The sequence below is a fragment of the Echinops telfairi genome, unplaced genomic scaffold (genome assembly GCF_000313985.2).
Source record: "Echinops telfairi isolate 266 unplaced genomic scaffold, ASM31398v2 ScPeMD7_70;HRSCAF=299, whole genome shotgun sequence".
Classification (NCBI taxonomy): Eukaryota; Metazoa; Chordata; class Mammalia; order Afrosoricida; family Tenrecidae; genus Echinops; species Echinops telfairi.
Genome location: NW_022103968.1, coordinates 50,446,772 through 50,466,588, shown reverse-complemented (window position 1 = coordinate 50,466,588; position 19,817 = coordinate 50,446,772). Strand labels below are relative to the sequence as shown.

The 19,817-nt window shown below is 46.3% G+C and overlaps 1 protein-coding gene across 12 annotated transcripts in view; it reads left to right on the top strand.

Moving 5' to 3' along the window:
* ANK3 (ankyrin 3) overlaps positions 1–19,817 on the top strand; it is a 378,044-nt gene that overhangs the window by 321,998 nt on the left and 36,229 nt on the right. For 9 of the 12 annotated variants that reach the window (XM_045291321.1, XM_045291325.1, XM_045291322.1 and 6 more), the window contains 4 exons: positions 174–255; positions 4,463–12,220; positions 12,845–12,919; positions 19,095–19,226. In XM_045291321.1, coding sequence (XP_045147256.1) covers positions 174–255; positions 4,463–12,220; positions 12,845–12,919; positions 19,095–19,226 — 8,047 coding nt within the window. The remainder of the gene's footprint in view (positions 1–173; positions 256–4,462; positions 12,221–12,844; positions 12,920–19,094; positions 19,227–19,817) is intronic. The other 3 variants (XM_045291330.1, XM_045291331.1, XM_045291332.1) reach the window with 1 other exon arrangement.

Here is a 19,817-nt window from a genome sequence, read left to right as displayed (position 1 = left end):
GGGGGGATATGGAGAAGCCAGGTAGGATGTTACTCAATGTTTCCGTGAGGAAAATATGTAAGAAACATAGAAGACAGATGAGATATCAACATGCCAACCTACAAAAACGTCTCAGTGTTCCGAGAGTGTCTCCAGGGAGTTAGAAACACGGTTGTTTTCTTTTTCTTTTTCAGACGGAGAAAAACGATAGACGACAGAGTTTTGCTTCTTTAGCGTTACGTAAGCGCTACAGCTACTTGAGTGAACCTGGAATGAGTGAGTTTGCTAACACATTTACTAAACATCGGTGTCGACTTTGATAAGAAGAGACATTTTTTCTATACACACTGAACTTGGGGCCATTTGGAAACCCAGTGACCCCCAAAATTGCCTTACAAGAAGCATCTGTCCTGAAATCTAAGCAATGTCTTGCACATAGTTGAAGATATCAAGTGTCAGCACCCTTAGGTAGTAGCTTTAAACACGGTTTTTAAAAAGTCACTAGTTATGTTATGATGAGTATCGTGTATGGTTTGATTTAGTTTCACTTTTACTATGCGCTAGGAAGACAAGTACCACTGTACTTTTGATTGATGCTCTGAAGGGGAAATAAATATTGCCCCTGAATCTGGTGGTCCTGGAAAGGGTGGTAGTTGTTTTAGCTGTCATCTCATTTTTCTTAATATGGTTAGGTCGTTTTTCCCAAGTCCTGACTCCTTTTTCTTCCCACTCTGCAGGAATTTTATTCTCCTGCCTTCTCGAGGTCCCCTTTCAATGTTTCCCACTTTCCTGTTTCTCTCCCCCGCCGCCCCTTTCCTTCACTCTTTTTCTCGCTCTTCCTTTCATTCCCGCTTTTGCTTCCCAATGACTTCCCCACCCCACCCCCTTGCTTTCTCCTTCACTGCAGCATCCACCCCAAAGCAGGTCATCGCTGGACTTTGCTGCCCTCAGTGATTGTTTCGGTTCATTGTTAACTACCTGGCGAGTGCCAAGGGAAAGATTTGTTCATTCACATTGTGCTCCCTCTCCCCTTCTTCCTCCATAAATAGCAATTCTAGGGATCACTGCCTCCCTCAAGATCGCATCTTGTGTCCAAGGGAAGGAAGAGTCCCGTGAGCAGCCCTGGGTTTCACTGGTACAGGGCAGTGGACCACCCTACCCACCAGAGCTTCACTTTGAGTAGCCTTTACACAAAAGCATTTGTAAAATTAACAATTCACACCTAGCGGGTTCTCACGGACTCACAGTTACTTGACTTTAAGTGGGATTTGCTAGTAAGAACGAACTGTAACTGGGTTTTCCCTCCTGTCCTGATTTCGTGTTACTATGGCTCGAGGTAGCGTATAAAATAAGTAGCAGAAAACACATTTCCTGCTCGCTCCGAGGATCTTAGCCTAATCTTTGGGAGTTTAGCTCGTTGCTACTAGAGAAGCTTTTACAGTAAGATACCAACCGGGGAGCCCTGGAAGAACGGCAGCATTCCCTCGTGAATGTCCCCTCTAGGCCTCAGTCGAGATAGCTCTCTAGAGAAATAGCTCAGTTCTCCGGAAGTGTAAGGGCTGGAATGAACTCCGATTGCGGCATGCTGCAATGTGTGCCCATGTAAGCCTCGACGACCTTGTTTGACACAATGTACCAGGCAGACAGTTTTTTTTTGGAACATTATTTTGCCCTAGAGCTAAGACCTTCCCTGTCCATCTGAGCTCTGGAAAAGCCTTCATAGACCAGCCACCTTGGGTCAGAATCCTCCCTGCGCAGGTGATCTCCTTCTGATCTGGTCCTTCGGGTGTCCCTGTGCTTGAGGGAGGGCCGAGTTAGGAGGTCAGGGGTGTTCTAAATCCTTAGGAAAGTATCGCTGCTTCTTTGTTCACTTCAGTTAAGGCAGGCAGCTGGCTTTCCTTGACTTCTGATGGAAGGAAGAAGTCTCCTGCTTCATGAAAGGGAGCATAATGGGGAGAGAACCGAGGACTGGAACGCAAGAGTGAACTGCTTGGCTGTCCAGACAGTCAGTGGTTCCGATTTCTCAGCCATTCCACCAGAGAAGGGACCTGGCATTTTCCTCTCCTTGAGGATGACGGCGTAGAAAAGCGTGGGGACAGTTGCATACTGTCATAGGAAGGTGCTGTGCATCATAACCAACTTGACAGCACCCCTACCAGCAAAGACACAAACAAGGAGAAAGACTAAGGAGAAGGCAAGGCCCCTGAGTCTAGCACCTTTCTCTCCCCCAGGCCCCTTGGGAAAAGGAGTTGCAGGGTACTTCAATGCCCGGCAACCACAAAGCCCCTAGGTTGTAAAAGAATCACAAGGTGGATTATGTCCCCGTAAAACTGCTTTTAGAAAAATAAAGGAATCACAAAATATGCCCCACCAAAGGATATAAAATATGGCTGGCTGCTCTGTGCAGCGAATGAGAACACCATAAACTTCCTTGGCACTATAAGGCAGATGCTTTGCCAGCTCCAGTAGTTACAGAAATAAACTCTCATGAGACTCTTGGCTGAATCCAAAGACCCGGTAGCTCTTCCCTTTGCAGTGTGGCATTTCCAGAAGAATGAAGCTCTGTGCTATTGAGAATTGCGACTAGGCGGGATAATGAACGGATGTGTTTTTCCTTAGTTCTTCTGCTTGTCACTAGAATGTTTTAGCCTAGAAAGGGTATGTTCTGAATATTGGAATTTAAATGTACACTAGGAATGAACATCTTCACGCTGGTGGGAGTAGCCGCTACTCCAAGCACTGGCCCGCGCACCCATTGAAGACTAGGATAAAGATGCCACAGGCTCATGTCCCCCTCGCATTTCATGTTGTTCTGAACCAGTGCTTTCTGCAAGCGAGACTGTACTGAGCTTTGGCGTAGAGCCTTAGCCCATGGCGGGTGTTCCACAAGCCTGGGCCCTGCTCGGTTTGTTGGCTAGTGTTGTAGACGTAGAGAGGCCTAAGCGCGTGTTTGTTCTTCTCCAGTGAGCGTGCTTACCCCATTGCCAGAAGAATGCTGCCAGTGGTAGTAAGACCTCGTGGCTGCTCCAGTGTTCAGTGGTATTCAGGAGTCCCACAGAAATTCCTGGGAAGACATTAGAATTGGAATTGATAAATATATATACATATGTGTACTGTATCCCACTCTAGGTGTTTAAATATGGGTATGACAAATATGACTATGCTTTTTTAGATTTTCCCCATGATACCTTTTGAGAATTAAAAGTAGAATAATGGATTATTGAAAAAACATCTAAGATAAACTATGTGCTTCTAGCCAAAATTGGTGATAGCTACAGACCTGGGTATATTTTGTCGCAGATTAATTTTTTAAGTGCATTATTAAATATGATCCTAAAATCTCAAAAGGTACCAAGACTTCATATCTCATGGAAAAAGTGTACTCTTCTTTCGACATGCTCTTGTGAAAGTGTTTTTAAAAGTTTAAATATTGCGCATAATATGGCCTACAAATTGTATTGTTATTGGCTTGTTTGCCATGATGTAACGCGCATGATACATGTTTTAGGTTGCTTTGCTTGCTTTCAGTAACCATACACCATATTTCCTGATTTTGTTTTCTTGTGTGTGCGTGTACGGACATGCATTTTTAAATCATTTCATATTAAGTTTTCCCCCTCACCAAAAGGAATATACTGCATGAAAAACATAAATGCAAACATTCCTTTTCTTTGTGTGTGTGTTTTGTTCATTTTTTTTTTCTTTTACAATTCTGACTCAAAGAATTTCTTGCTCTTATTGGCTTTTTATGGGTGTGAAGCATTACCGAGTTGTGCATGGAAAATAACAGATTTTAAATCCAGTGGCTTCACGGTTTGCACACCAGTTGCCTGTCACTTAGAGTTATCTTGGATTCTGCATGACATAGGCTTGAGTGGTTTTCTAAACGAGTTTCAGAGAGTTCCTATATAGTACATCCATCGATGTGGTTCTCTGTAGGTGCAATTTTTATCACCAAAACTCAAGGAAAGGGAACATTAGAAATCACGAAAACGAGAGTCCTATTGGTTGCACAAAATAAGCATGTACCTGACACAGGCAAAAACAAAACCAGAACGACTACTGATCTTTCTAAACCAGCACATAAGAAAGTCAATAGGAAGTAAGAGACTAGTTTCCCATTGTGGTTGTTTTTCTCATCGTTAAGTCTTTCCTCATGTTTTCTATTTTTCATTGTTGGCCTATTTGGTTGCGATGTGCTTTTTCTGTCTTTCATTTCACCTTGCTGTTATTTTAATTTCTTTGTCTTTTAAAAATTTATTTCTTTGGATGAGTTATGTCTGAGATTTTTGTTCCCCACCCCTAGCCCCCACCCTCGTTTTACGTGATTGTTCCTTTTGGCTCTTCCATTCTAAATCATGCAGACAGTTGTACTTGCTTTTGTAATATTTCAAAGTTTACTGACCTATTTTTTTTCTCTGGTCTCTCTGTTTCTCAACCATTTTTGTTGATTTTTGTGTTTGGTTTCATTTTCAAACTTAAGAAACAGTTGAACGGAGTGCAGGAGCCACAAGATCCCTCCCCACCACTTACTCATACAAGCCCTTCTTTCCGACGAGACCATCCCCGCCCTGGACTGCGGCTCCGACGACAGCGCCCGGGCCGGTCAAGTCCGGCTTCACCTCCCTGTCCAGCTCCTCCTCCAACACTCCGTCAGCCTCGCCCTTAAAATCCATATGGTCGGTTTCGACGCCGTCTCCAATCAAATCCACGCTAGGCGCCTCCACCACCTCTTCCGTTAGATCCATTAGTGACGTGGCGTCTCCAATTAGAGCCTTCCGGACAATTGCGTCCCCGATAAAAACAGTGGGGTCACCGTCTCCGTACACGCTGCACGTGTCCGCCGGTACCCTGGTTCGACCGCCCGCAGTCGCAGAGGCGCCGCCCCTGAAAGGGCTGGCGGCCAGCGCCGCCTTTTCCCCTCGCCCCTCTCCGGGGACGACGGCAGGGTCCCTTTTGGAGCGGTCTTCAATCACGATGACCCCCCCTGCATCCCCCAAATCAAACAGTACGGTGTATGCCTCCAGCTTGCCCTTGAAGCCCAACGTCCCATCCGCAGCGCCGCTCCTGTCGTCCCCGCTCAAGTCAGGGGGGGCTGCAGCTCAGTCGGCGCTGCTGGACATCGCGTCCTCAGCTAAGGTGACCCTGGCGTCCCCGCTCTCGTCCCCTGTGCGGCCGATGCCGGGGCTTGCCGAGGTGCCGCTCGTCAACGGCTCTGTCTCCCCTCTGAAGTACCCGTCCTCGTCCGCTCTCATCAATGGATGCAAAGCCACTGCCCCCCTGCACGGAAAGCCATCTGCGGCCAGCGCGGCCGCGGCCCCGGCGGAGAAGGTCTTTTCGGCGCTTTCCCCGGGTCTCCGGCCCTACAGCCCGGCAGCTCCGGCAGCCTTCCCGCCCCTTCGAACTCCCTCCGCAAGTGCACTCTATGCGTCCCTGGGGTCGTCCATCGCTGCAACTACCTCATCCGTCACGTCCTCCGTAATAACCGTGCCAGTATACTCTGTAGTCAATGTTTTGCCAGAACCAGCGTTAAAAAAGCTCCCAGACTCGAGTTCCCTTACAAAAGCAACAGCAGCCTTGCTGTCACCCATGAAACCACTGGCGACGGAGACGCGGTCTCAGCCCCCTTTCCATCGAACTTCATCGCCAGGGAAGTCGTCCCTGTTCCTCGCGCCCTCTGCCCTTAAGCTGTCAACACCCTCGTCGTTATCTTCCAGTCAGGAGATCCTCAAAGATGTGGCCGAGATGAAAGAGGACCTCATTCGGATGACAGCCATTCTCCAGACGGACGTGCCTGAAGAGAAGCCATTCCAGACCGAACCCCCCAAAGAAGGGAGGATCGACGATGAGGAGCCTTTCAAAATCGTCGAGAAAGTAAAGGAAGACTTAGTGAAAGTTAGTGAGATTCTCAAAAAGGATGTGTGTGTGGAGAGTAAAGCGGCACCCAGATCGCCTAAGAGTGACCAAGGCCATTCCCCAGAAGACGACTGGACCGAATTCAGTCCCGAGGAGATTAAGGAAGCGAGGCAGGTGGCTGCGTGCCGTTCCCCCTCTCTGCCAGAAAGGGTGCAGGTCAGGGCCAAAGCCACCTCGGAGAAGGATTACAACTTGACCAAAGTGATCGATTACCTAACCAATGATATTGGGAGTGGCGCCCTGACCAACTTCAAGTATAAGTTGGAGGATGCCAAAAAGGAGGGTGAGGAGAGGCAGAAACGGATTTTGAAACCAGCCATCGCGCTGCAGGAGCACAAACTCAAGATGCCTCCTGCCTCCATGAGGCCTTCCACCTCCGAGAAAGAATTGTGCAAAATGGCCGATTCCTTTTTTGGAACAGACACGATTTTAGAGTCGCCGGACGACTTTTCTCAACACGACCAGGATAAGAGTCCCTTGTCTGACAGCGGCTTCGAGACGAGAAGTGAGAAAACGCCGTCAGCCCCCCAGAGTGCTGAAAGCACTGGCCCTAAACCCCTTTTCCACGAGGTTCCCATCCCTCCTGTCATTACAGAGACGAGGACGGAGGTGGTCCACGTCATCAGGAGCTACGAGCCCTCGGCCGGGGACGTGCCCCCGTCCCAACCAGATGAGCCCGGCTCACCCAAAGCGCCAGCGGCTTTTACAGAACTGGAGCCAAAGCCCGCCACGACTAGTATTAAAGAAAAAGTTAAAGCCTTTCAACTGAAAGCCAGCAGTGAAGAGGAAGACCACAACCGGGTGTTGAGCAAAGGCATGCGCGTGAAAGAAGAGACTCACATCACCACCACTACCAGGATGGTTTACCACTCTCCACCGGGCAGCGAAGGGGCCTCGGAACGAATTGAAGAGACCATGTCAGTGCATGACATCATGAAGGCTTTCCAGTCCGGGCGGGACCCTTCCAAAGAGCTGGCAGGTCTGTTTGAGCATAAGTCTGCAGTGTCTCCAGACATTCACAAGTCTGCTGCTGACCCCTCACCCCAGCACGCAGAGAAGGACCACCCAATGAAACCCAAACTGGAGCGTATAATAGAAGTCCACATCGAAAAAGGTAACCAGGCTGAGCCCACTGAAGTCATTATTAGAGAGACCAAAAAACATCCCGAGAAGGAAATGTATGTCTATCAGAAAGACTTATCCCGGGGCGATATTAACCTAACAGATTTTCTGCCAGAAAAACACGATGCGTTTCCTTGTGCAGAGGAGCAGGGTCAGCCAGAAGAAGAAGAACTGACTGCGGAAGAGTCCTTGCCTTCTTACCTGGAGTCTTCCAGGGTCAACACTCCCGTGTCCCAAGAAGACGACACTCGCCCGAGTTCTGCCCAGCTCACAGCTGATGACGCTTACAAAACCTTGAGGCTTCTGAGTCAGCACTCCGTAGAATACCATGACGATGAGCTGTCAGAACTAAGAGGGGAGTCGTACAGGTTTGCTGAGAAAATGCTCCTGTCAGAAAAGCTAGATGTGTCTCAGTCTGATACTGAGGAATCCGTTACTGACCGTGCAGGACCCCCTAGCTCAGAGGTACAGGGCTCTGATAAGCGGGCCAGAGAAAAAGTAGCCACTGCCCCCCAAAAAGAAATGCTCTCCAAAATCTATAAAGATGTGTCTGAAAATGGTGTAGGTAAAGTGTCCAAAGATGAGCCTTTTGATAAAGTGGCAGTGTTGCACTACTCTGGCGATGTTAGTAGTCCAAAACATGCCATGTGGATGCGCTTCACTGAGGACAGATTAGACAGAGGTAGAGAGAAGTTGCTATATGAAGACAGGGTGGACAGGACCGTGAAGGAGGCGGAAGAAAAACTGACTGAAGTGTCACAGTTTTTTCGTGACAAAACGGAAAAGTTGAACGATGAACTGCAGTCCCCAGAGAAAAAGCCACGCCTTCGAAACGGCCAAGAACACGCTGCTCAAAGCTCGAGCCGCAGCAGCCCTGAGAAAGCACTGCTGATGGAGCTGCTGGCCTCCAACGACGAGTGGGTCAGGGCGAGGCAGCAGGGCCGTGACGTGCAAGCCGAGGAGAGGAAAGCGGCTAGTCTGCCCAGCAGCCCGGAGAAGAGGGTCCTTTCCCAGCAAACGGAGGACGGCAAGCCCCCGGGGGAAGTCAGAGGAAGTGTCTCCCCCAGCAGATCACCAGATGGGCCCCAGTCTGGGTTTCAGCTCAAACAATCCAAGCTCAGTTCCATTAGGTTAAAATTTGAACAAGGCTTACACGCAAAGAATAAGGACATGTCTCCAGAAGACAGAAGGCCAGATGGCCAATCCCGAATCCCTGTCAAGAAAATACAGGAGAGCAAGCTACCCGTCTTCCCGGCGTCTGCTAGAGAGAAGCAGCAGAGGGCCATAGATCTCTCCGAGGAAAGCGTGTCGGTGCAAAGAAATGTTATGGGATTGAAACCGAAAGATGACCCGGGCCAAAGCCATGCGGTTGTTGTAAACGATGCTGGCTCTGATGATGTGACAAAACCGAGAACTGAAATGTCCACTAAAGCAGTGCCTGACTCTTTTTCTGAGCAACAGGCTAAAGACTTGGCATGTCATGTAACCTCAGAGGTAGCAACCAAGGGACCATGGGACAAAAAGGTTTTTAGAACATGGGAAAGTTCTGGAGCTACTAACAATAAGTCACAGAAAGAAAAACTTTCGCATGTGCTTGTTCATGATGTGAGAGAGAATCACGTGGGTCACCCCGAGACTAAAAGTGTTGATCGAAAGAGTGAATTTATGTCTGTGACTGAGAGAGAACACACATTGTTAACTAATGGCGCTCTCTCAGAAATGAAGGACATGCCTGTAAAATCGCCCTCCAAAAAGGTCTTATATAGGGACTATGTTGTGAAGGACGGGGAGCGTCCCGGCGGCGCTCCCGGCCAGCCCTCCAGGAGAAGTGAGAGCACGGCAGTGTCGCACATCCCAGTCAGAGTGGCCGAGGAGAGGAGGGTGGCGTCGTCTCAGGGTCCTGACGGTGTGGGCGAGCAGTCGACACTTCCCAAACACGAACTGCCGCAAACGTTACCCCCTTCAAGTATGAGTAAAGAGACAGTTGAGATACAGCACTTTAATTCCATAGAAGATGAAAGAGTTACCTATTCAGAAATCAGCAAGTTTTCCAAAAACCAAAGCTATGTAGGCTTGTGCCCTCCTCTCGATGCAACTGAAACCTCCCCCACCAGATCGCCCGATTCCTTAGAGGTTAGCCCAGGGAAGGAATCTCCCTCTAGTGATGTGTGCGACCATAGTGCCACTGATGGATTGGGGAAAGTGGCACCCCTTGTCCAGACAGAAGGAGGGAAAGAGATCAAGTCTTTACCGGTGTATGTCAGTTTTGTACAAGTGGGCAAGCAATATGAGAAGGAGATACAACAAGGAGGTGCAAAAAGAATCCTCAGTCAGGAGTGTAAAACAGTACAAGAGACCAGGGGAACCTTTTATACCACTAGACAGCAAAAGCCACCTCCTTCTCCCCAAGGTAGCCCAGAGGACGACACTCTAGAGCAAGTGTCTTTTCTAGACAGCTCTGGGAAGAGCCCATTAACCCCAGAAACCCCCAGTTCAGAAGAAGTGAGTTACGAGTTCACATCTAAGACGCCAGACTCGCTCACAGCGTATATACCAGGCAAGCCCAGCCCGATTCCCGAGGTTTCGGAGGACTCTGAGGAGGAGGAACAGGTCAAGTCGGCCTCCTTGAAGCAGACGGCAGTGGAGGAGACAGCCACTGAGCACGTGATGCCGAAGGGTGTGAGCAAAGACTCCAACCAAAGACCGAAATGTAACAGGGTTGCCTACATTGAATTTCCCCCTCCACCGCCGCTGGATGCGGACCAGATGGAGTCGGGGAAGCAGTATCTTCCTGAAAGAGAGGGGGACCTGATTGAAGTCAGTTTGCAAGAGGAGCATGATAAGTACCAGCTGGCAGAGCCAGTCATCCGAGTGCAGCCCCCTTCGCCAGTGCCTCCCGGGGCGGACATCAGTGATTCCAGCGACGATGAATCCATCTACCAGCCCGCCCCCGTTAAGAAATACACCTTCAAACTGAAGGAAGTCGATGAGGAACAAAAAGACACAACAACAGCCATAGCGTCCGCTGAAAAGGTTTCCAGCCCCAACGAACTGGAAACAAATGGAACTGGAAAGGACGGCGAATTTGGCCTTGGCCTTGAGTCCCCTCAGAACGAAGCTGCCCAGAATGGCAACAATGACCAGTCCATCACGGAGTGTTCCATCGCGACCACAGCTGAGTTTTCCCATGACACAGATGCCACTGAGATCGACTCTTTGGACGGCTATGACCTGCAGGATGAAGACGATGGGTTGACGGAGAGTGATTCGAAACTCCCCAACCCCGCTGTGGAAATCAAGAGAGATGTCTGGAACACAGAGGGCATTCTGAAGCCAGCCGACCGCTGTTTTAGCCAGAGCAAACTTGAAGTTATTGAGGAAGAGGGGAAGGTGGGGCCAGAGGAGGACAAGCCGCCTTCCAAAAGTTCTTCGTCCGAAAAGACGCCCGATGTGACTGATCAGAAGTCCGGGGCCCAGTTTTTCACCCTAGAAGGCAGACACCCCGACAGATCCGTGTTTCCTGATACTTATTTCAGTTACAAAGTAGATGAAGAATTTGCCACTCCTTTTAAAACCGTAGCGACCAAAGGCCTAGATTTCGACCCTTGGTCTAATAACCGAGGGGACGATGAAGTTTTCGACAGTAAATCGCGGGAAGATGACACTAAGCCATTCGGTCTGGCGGTGGAAGACCGGTCGCCAGCAACAACCCCCGATACAACACCAGCCAGAACACCCACCGATGAAAGTACCCCTACTAGTGAGCCTAACCCCTTCCCATTTCATGAAGGAAAAATGTTTGAGATGACTCGCAGTGGTGCAATTGACATGAGCAAGAGGGACTTTGTTGAAGAGAGGCTCCAATTTTTCCAGATTGGTGAGCATACTTCTGAAGGGAAGTCAGGGGACCAGGGGGAAGGGGATAAAAGTGTGGTCACTGACCCCCTACAGCCACAGTCAGGGGACACCACTGTAGAAACCAATCTAGAGAAAACTGTCGAGGCACCTGCAGTGGAGCCGAACCCCAGAGTCGCAGTCAGCGGAGAGTGTCAGGAAGGGGCACCCAGTAGTGGTTCCCTGGAGAAAGCAGCCGCAGCCACTAATTCCACTAAAGTTGACCCCAAGTTGCGCACGCCTATAAAAATGGGAATTTCCGCTTCCACCATGACCATGAAGAAAGAAAGCCCCGGAGAAATGACAGATAAGCTAGACGCTGTGGTGACCAGTTGTCAGGGACTAGAGAATGAAACTGGAATGCTCTCGAGGGCAGCCAGTAGCCAGTTGGGCAGTAGCCCTCAAGAAAAACACGATTTTCAAAAAGATAATTTTAATAACAACAACAATTTGGATCCTTCCACTATACAGACAGATCCCATGACCAGCAATGTAGCTCTGACAGAACATTCTGCCCCCCCTCCTTGTACCACAGACAAAGCTAACCCCGTGAAAAGTTCATCAGGAAAAAGGGCAGGGCTCTTGCCAGGACACGGTCTAAGAGAGCAGCAGAAAGTTCCCGGAGAGCAACAAAAGACGAGAGAATCGGTAGGGATTAGGCGAAAATCCAAACTTCCCATAAAGGCCACTTCACCCAAAGATCTCATCCCACCAAATCATATGCCAAACATGAAAGTGAGCAGAGCGAAGCAGGCTAGTTCATCTGAGAAAACCAGAGCCCTTACTTCTTCTCCATGGGTAGATGTCAAGTCCAGAATTCCAGTCAAACACACACACAAGGAGCACCCAGCTCCTGTTAGAGACGCATGCGCCACACAAAAGCCAGGTCAGTCAGAGAGAGGCAAAGCCAAACAGCTCCCATCCAAGTTGCCAGTCAAGGTAAGATCAACCTGTGCCACTAGCACCAGATCCACCACCACCACCACCACCACCACCACCAGCACCACAGCCAAAGTTAGGAAAAGTCAGCTGAAGGAAGTCTGTAAACATTCCATTGAATATTTTAAGGGAATTAGTGGTGAGACCTTAAAGCTTGTGGACCGCCTCTCTGAAGAAGACAAAAAGATGCAATCCGAGTTGTCCGATGAGGAAGACAGTACCTCCAGAAACACGTCGTTGTCCGAGACCTCCCGGGGTGGCCCGCCTTCAGTTCCCACGAAGTCTGCTAGAGATAAGAAACCAGAGGCGGCACCTTTAAAATCAAAGCGTGACAAAGCCGGCAGTGAGAGAAGGAGCAGTAGGAGGACTGGTGAGGATGAAGGCAGTCAGGTTTCCTGAGCGCTCTTTGCTCACCTCCTGGGGAACAAGCCTCGTCTGTAAACACTTCCCAACTCGTAGATCCTAGTGCATGCACTGTTGTGATTGCCTGTGGAGTGACTTCCCTGTAGTTTCTCATTCTGTCATTGTCATCTGTCTGTGCTGTTCTATCGAGCCCTCTCTCTTCCTTTGAATCCATCTGCACTGTAGCCAGCGAGGGAAGCATGCTGAGGATGTCGGTGTCATTCGAGAGAAGCAACTTTTTACAACTGTGCGTCCAGATATATTCTGTCGACGTGATAAGCACAGCTGTTGACAAGCACACCTCATCGTGGTGTTTTCAGAACACAGCTCTGTAACCGTTGTGAAGCAGCTAGCTTTGTCAGCATGTTTAATTCCATTACATTGAGCATCCATGTAGTCTTACATTTGGCCTGATGTGGGTGAAAAATAAGTGAGCCATGTGAAAAGAGAAGTGTTCATGTAGGCGATTAGGACACATTTAAATGTACAGTGTCAGCATTAGTCTCTGTAAAATCTAAGTACTGCTAAAAGCAATTTTCCAGGATCCTGTCTTTCTTGATGTTTGTTTTAACTAAGACATTGTGAATCGTAGGTCCACAGAGTCCTTGTGAACGGACGGATATCAGGATGGCGATAGTAGCCGATCATCTGGGACTTAGTTGGACAGGTAAGTGTGTATACTCCTGAATGAAATGAATACAACGTAATGCTTGGTTTGATTTTATTTTTTTGTGCTGTGTTTTATGTGAAGGCCATTCATTATTTTTTTAAAAACAAAGGAAAGGAAACCAGCAAGTTAATTAACATGTTTTTATCACCCATAATTCTTTCTCTCCAGACAAAATGAGTAATGGTACCTTGTAGACTGAGTATTCCCGAAGCTTTTTCATATATCTACACACTAGAGAATAGGATTTACAATCTCCTGTCACCTTCTAGTTAAGCACTGTCTTCACCATGTCACTTCTGCTAATATGGAATCACGCATTGCTTAATAACAAAACACTTTATGTTGAGGCATTAGGGAAAACAAAGCTGAAGTCGGTTACTTTGAAAGAATGCAACTGACTTCAAGCAGCTCTCTGAGGGAACAGTTCGCTTAACCCTAGGCTGTGCTATCAGATAAGCTCTGGACTACTAACTGCAAGGCTGGGGGTTCACACCCACCTGCTGCTCCCTGTCAGCTAGTGGAGGGTCCCTGTCTCTGCTCCGGCAGATACTAACAGCCTCTGGAGGCCTACAGAAGGTCGCTGTGGGTTAGAATCAGCTTGTTGGCAGTGGGGTAGGCTTTACAAATTTTAGTCATTTGTGACTTGCCTTCACAAATTTTTGTGATATACACATGTCTACCATCTATTTCTTTTCTTAAATCATTTTACTGGGGGCTCATACAACTCTTATCACAATCCATCCATCCATCCATTGTGTCAAGCACACTTGTACATTTGTTGCCATCATCATGTTCAAACCATTTTCTTTCTACTTGAGCCCTTGGTATCAGCTCCTCATTTTGCCCCCTTCCTCCCTCACAAACTCTTGATAATTTATAAATTATTATTTCTTTATCTGGTAGTATTCTTTAAAGGGACTCACTTCTATGCTTCAAGATTTCAAGACAACTCCTAGGGTCCAAATAAGATCCATTCCTCGCTGCCTTTAAGAGTTTCTAATGACGAGGGCATCGCATGTACAAATGTGCTTTACACAATGGATGTATGTGTGGATTGTGATGAGTTGTATGAGCCCCCAATAAAATGATTTTTTTTTAAATTTCTAAATCAGCTGGAACAGAGGCTTCATAAAGTTCTCGTTTAACCTGTAGTGCAAGAAAAAAGTCAAGCCTTTCCAGTGACCCTAAAGCTGCACAGACAACAGATGAGGATGATGAAGAATGCGTTGCCAGTAGGGGAGTAGGAGTTGGTTCAATTGCTTCAAAGTGATGGCAAATTTATCGAGTATCGAAGCAAAGCTTAAAAGAGGGTGGGGGCTCTGCTCGCAGATGGCAGCTACTGTCACTCTGACTGTATGGCTCCCCACAGTTCTTCCGATCATCTAACCTCACCTGTTGGGCTCCTGAAAGGGCTCCTAATGCCTCTGCAGGGCTTCCCACTTCAGTCAGGTCTGTTCCTGTTTCAATTTAGCAGCCGATAAAAGGTTCAAAGTGCTGAATTAAAGGGCAAGTACCAGGGGGGGGCTTCAACAAGTGGGGGGGCGGAATCCCTTTTTAAGAAAACTTTTTATTGTGAATGAGGAAAGGTTTCTAGAGCAGATCAATTTTCCATTCAATAATTCATATACATTTTGCTTCATCTTATTGATTACATCACTTATCCCACTTCTTCCCTCTGTCCACTTCCATTCTTCCCTCCTCTCCCAACCCTTCTCCACTGGCTCTGGTGCATGGATCTAAAGGGTGCATATTTCACTAGTGCTACTGTGGCCTTTGTAGGCTTATTGTTTGGCTAGAAACTGGAGCTACAGAGGGGGGAGTTCATTTCCTGACCTAAAGGGTGAGTTTGAGCTACAATGTCAGTGGTTCCGCCAGGAAGCCTGGTCTTGTTTATTATTTTGAGTTTTGTTCTTCATTTTCCTTCCACTCTACACAGGACAGTTGATAGCAGTCAGCAGGACCAGCTACTTCTTCTGGTCTCGAGGCCATGGGGACTGATGTTCATTAGTCCATGGAAGGAATTGTTTCCAGGGGTCTTCGATTTCCATCACTCCTCTTTCCTCCAGAAAGGAAACGATGTCATCTGAAATTTCGTTCTGAGTTTTATCTTTGTCCCACGTATGCTCCACCACATTCATGCATACATATGCAGCCAAGGTTATACGCATGTATAAATCTTCTCTGTCCAACCCATGTAGATTGGTGCACAGACTCCCACTCTCCTTCCTGTGCAGCCTGTATGTGTCTCCCTGTATCTCCTTTTCCCTCTCCATTTATGCACCAACATTTTAAAGCCCCATCATAGGAATTGTCCATAAGTTGGATGTCTATGAACTGGGAACTACTTGTACTTAAAAAAGTAAACAAAGAACCTACTTTGTAATAGAAAACAGGATCATTGCAATACTTATATATATTAGTGACAGTAGCTTCAATTTTGATTTAAAATAAGACAGCACACAAAGGAAGCAATTCAATGTTCAAAAGCAGCTACATTCTCCTGTGAAGTAAATGGGATCATTCACACATGACTGGTGTGTGGGAAATGAAGATGTGGCTTGATTTCACTTCATTAAATCTAAGATTGAGGTTCTGTTACCAGTGAGTCAGTTCTAGTTTAGTTTTTATGTTAAGAAGCCCCAAAATCCTATCTCACGAGAATCTAATAAATTTTGTTTTTAATTTAAAAATTTAAGCTTGACAGACATAAAAACAGAATAGCTAAAATAATAAAGGTTCATTTATATCACATCTCTACTTCTTTTATGTAACAGCAGCAACTTATATTCCATAATTGGGGAAACTTATCAACATCATCAAAAGGGAGAATATGAGACTGGATAGTGGGCAACTCGTTCAGTTCAATGTTTTCCTTTGAATGTTCCCAGTACTCTCCATGCTCCCTCCCCGGCCCAGCTCCATGTGAAAGCCTCCTTTCTCCTTCCACCTAGACTTGTTCTCAAATTTCAAAACAGGTGATCTGAGCTACCTTTTGCAGATAGCTGAGAGTTAATAGCAATTCATTACTGCAAATATGTTATTACAATTTTTTAATTAAAATCTTTCCTATTTTTAGCTATATGATATAATTTCCTGCTTAATTTATAATTGCATTTTTTAAAGTTTAATAAACCATTTTATTAGGGGCTCTTACAACAATCCATACATCAATTGTATCAAGCACATTTGTACATATGTTGCCATTGTTGCCAAAACTTTTTTTTTCTACTTGAACCCTTGGTATCAGCTTCTCTTTCCCCCCTACCCATTCACCCTTGTGAACCCTTGATAATTTATCAACTATTTTCATATTTTATACTGTTCACTGTCTCCTTTCAGCCATGTTTCTGTTGTTCGTCCCCCTGGGGGAGGGGGCTTGTACGTCAATCATTGCGATTGATTCCCCCATCTCCCCCTTCCTTCCCTATGCTCTCATGGTATCACTACTCTCATTATTGGTCTTGAGGCATTTGTCTGTCCTGGACTCTGTGTGTTGAGAGCTCTTATCTGTACCATTGTACATGCTCCAGTTTAATCTAGATTTGTAAGGTAGATCTGGGGTCATGATAATGGGGCAGTAGGGGGTGGGGAGGAAGCATTAAAGAATTAGAGGAATGTTGTGTGTTCATCAGTGCTACCCTGAACCCTGGCTGGCTCAACCCTTCCTTATGACCCTTCTGTGAGAGGATGTCCAGTTGTCTACAGATGGGGTTTGGGTCTCCATTCCAACCCCTCTCATTCTCATTGAAATTGTTGTTTGTTTTGGGTCTTCTGATGCCTGATCCCATTTATACCTCACGATCACACGGATTGGTGTGCTTCTTCCATGTGGGCTTTGTTGCTTCCCTGTTATATGGTTGCTTGTTTAACTTTAAGAACCCAGGCTTTAAGAACCCAGATGCTATATCTTGTAATAGCCGGATACCATCGGCTTTCTTCACATTAGCTTATGCATCCATTTTGTCTTCAACAGTCATGTCAGGAAGGTGAGCATCACAAAATGCCATATTACTAGAACAAAGTGTTCTTGAGTTGAGAGGACTTGAGTAGAGGCCCAATGTCCATTTGGTACCTTAATACTTAACCTATATATGTACATAAACCCTATCATTATATATTAATATATTTACATATGTGTGTGACTATATTTAGACCTCTATAAATGTCTTTTGCCTCCTGGTTCTTTCCTCTACTTCCTTTCACTTTCCTCCTGTCCCACTATCATGTTTGACCCGCATTCTGATCTCTGTGCTTCCTCTCGGCTACATTGCACTTGATCGAACCCACCAGGCCTTCTATACCCTCACCATCGATTTTAGATCAGTTGTTGTTCCCTTGTCCCTGGGTTTGTTGGGTCCCCCTCTCCTCTGTCTCCCCCCACCCCCACCTCCCAGCTGTTGGTCCCATTGTTTTCTACTTGAGATTGCTTATTCTGCCTAACTTATATAGATAGACATAAAAGAAAAAATAACCCATGAATATTCCATGTCTGTCTGCTGACCCTTATGAATGTTTTCCGATCGGGTCTGATGCAGTCCCAAGCCTTGCCCTCTGAATCTGAAGTCTTTCTTCAGAATTCCTTCTGGACTTTGTGGCTTTGCTCCCCTTGCTGCTCTGTTGCAGTCTCTTCGTGTTACGCCCTGGTGTGTGTGTGTTTGGGGAGGGGACACGGGTGTCAGACCAGGCACAATTCCTACAGTGTCTGCTGTGCTACCTCCCGTAGTGCTGTGGGTAAGAGGACCCCATGTCTCATGGTGAGGCCGACCCTATGGTCCTCCCTGTGTATTGGCTCCTCTGAGCAGGAATGTCATCCTTGAAGCTTGCTGGGCCAGGATGCTTTCCACTCTTTCTCTCTGTCTCTTTTCCTCGTAGTTTGCTCCCGTGAGGTCTCAGTAAGCCGTCACTCTCCCTGGGCAATATCTTCATTGCTGTCCTCTGCAGTAAATTCTTCTAGGGAGGGAGGAGCTGACTTATCTGGGATAGGGGCAGGCCCCGCAAACCTCTCTGGTCATTGACTGCTTCGTGCCAGTATGATTACATACTTTTTAAATAAAACTCATATTGTGTGTTCTCATCTTTAATAAATAACACAGCTACTAGACATACTTTACAATGATCCAGATCACAGTGCATTACAGAGTGATGAAATCAATCCACGACCTTTTGCTTTTAAATAAAGGAGAATAGCAAAGAAAATGTCTATGAATGAAATCTTGCTCCATATATACCTGGTGTGTTACAGAATCACTGTGGAAAAAATGCATTTCTAACTGTAGGTCATAATCAAAAAGTTTTCAAGTTACTGCTTTACATGATTTAATTCATCTTTTGTTCAACATTTGGATTTATTTTTCAATTTTTCGGTAATGCAAATCTGAAATGATAATTGATGTATATAAATCCGTAGGTATAACCCAAGGATAGATTCTTTGACTCAAAGGATAAAAGTTTTTCTTGAATTTATTAATGTATTTTACCCCATTGCTTGATATATTTCTAATTTACTTAAGTGGGATAGAAGCTTAACCAATTCTTTTTCCATTTTACGTTATGCAGTCATTTAAGGTAACAAACGCCTGATGCTGTTCTTTATCAAAGTATACACACACACACAAAAATCATAGCACGAAAAGCTATAGTCTGTTTCCCCCTCTCCCGGGAGCCTCTAATACCTGCATCTTTCTAAAGATACTTTCAAGGTTGAATGTATCGTGTTTGCATGTGGATGTAGGTATTGAATTTTTCACAAAATGGCAACAGTATATATCACGATCAAACGTGGAGCCGTCCTTTACCTCCTAAGAGCCGTTCATGAGACTCGAAGGGACATGGGGTAGAACGTCCTGGGAGTAACAGGTGTACTTCCAGACACAGCGTAGGATGAACCCCTTCTCTTTTGTGCGCCTTCTTTACTAACCACACCCCTGGCCTACCTTCTGTGCAGTTTGCTCAAGGCGCTGAATCAAAAGAACCAAGCAGCATCCTCTTTCATTCTCACAAGAAAGTGAAGCCTGCCTGTCAAGTCAAGGCTCTCAAGCAGGGATGCCCACGGCTGACCTTGGGCTTTGCTAGACACGCCCTTCGTGTGTTTATGTCAACGCAGCGTTACTTTTGTGAAATACGACAGAAACAGAACAGGAAACCTTAGTGACTCTTCTTCTTTTTTTCACAGAACTGGCCAGGGAACTGAATTTCTCAGTGGATGAAATCAATCAAATACGTGTGGAAAATCCTAATTCTTTAATTTCTCAAAGCTTCATGTTATTAAAAAAATGGGTTACCAGAGATGGAAAAAACGCTACAAGTATGCTGAAATTATATTACCTTAACTTTCAAAACTAAGTCTACCCAGAATTTTTGATAAGTCTACTGATGGATTATTTATTGAAATACTGCTCTGAATTATATGTTGCTTTTCCTAGAGAAAAATAGACCTGAACCACCCTCGAGTAATGGCAAGCCGTTTTAGGTTGCATTTGTTTAATTGAATGCTAATTTTCAAAACGTTTGCCTTTTGGAAACTTGTTAGAAAGCAAGCAGTAGGGGTGCTTTGTTGTTTTCCCATAGCTCAGTGGTCATCTCAAACCAACCATTCCAGTTTTTAAATCATAAGGTTGTCATAAAACCCCCGAAGTCACTGTTTGGGCAGAGATAGATGGGCAGGGAAGTAGAAAGGGAAGGGTAGGATCAAGTTAGGCGATCACATGACTTTATTTGGCTTGGTGGCATAGGGCTGGGATGCTAACCACGAAGACAGCAGTTCGAAACCACCAGCTGCTCTTCAGAAGAAAGATGAGGCTTTGTACTCCCACCAAGGGTTACAGTCTCAGAAACCCACAAAGGCAGTTCTACTCCGTCCTGTAGGGTCGCTGTGAGTCCTCATGGTATCAATGGC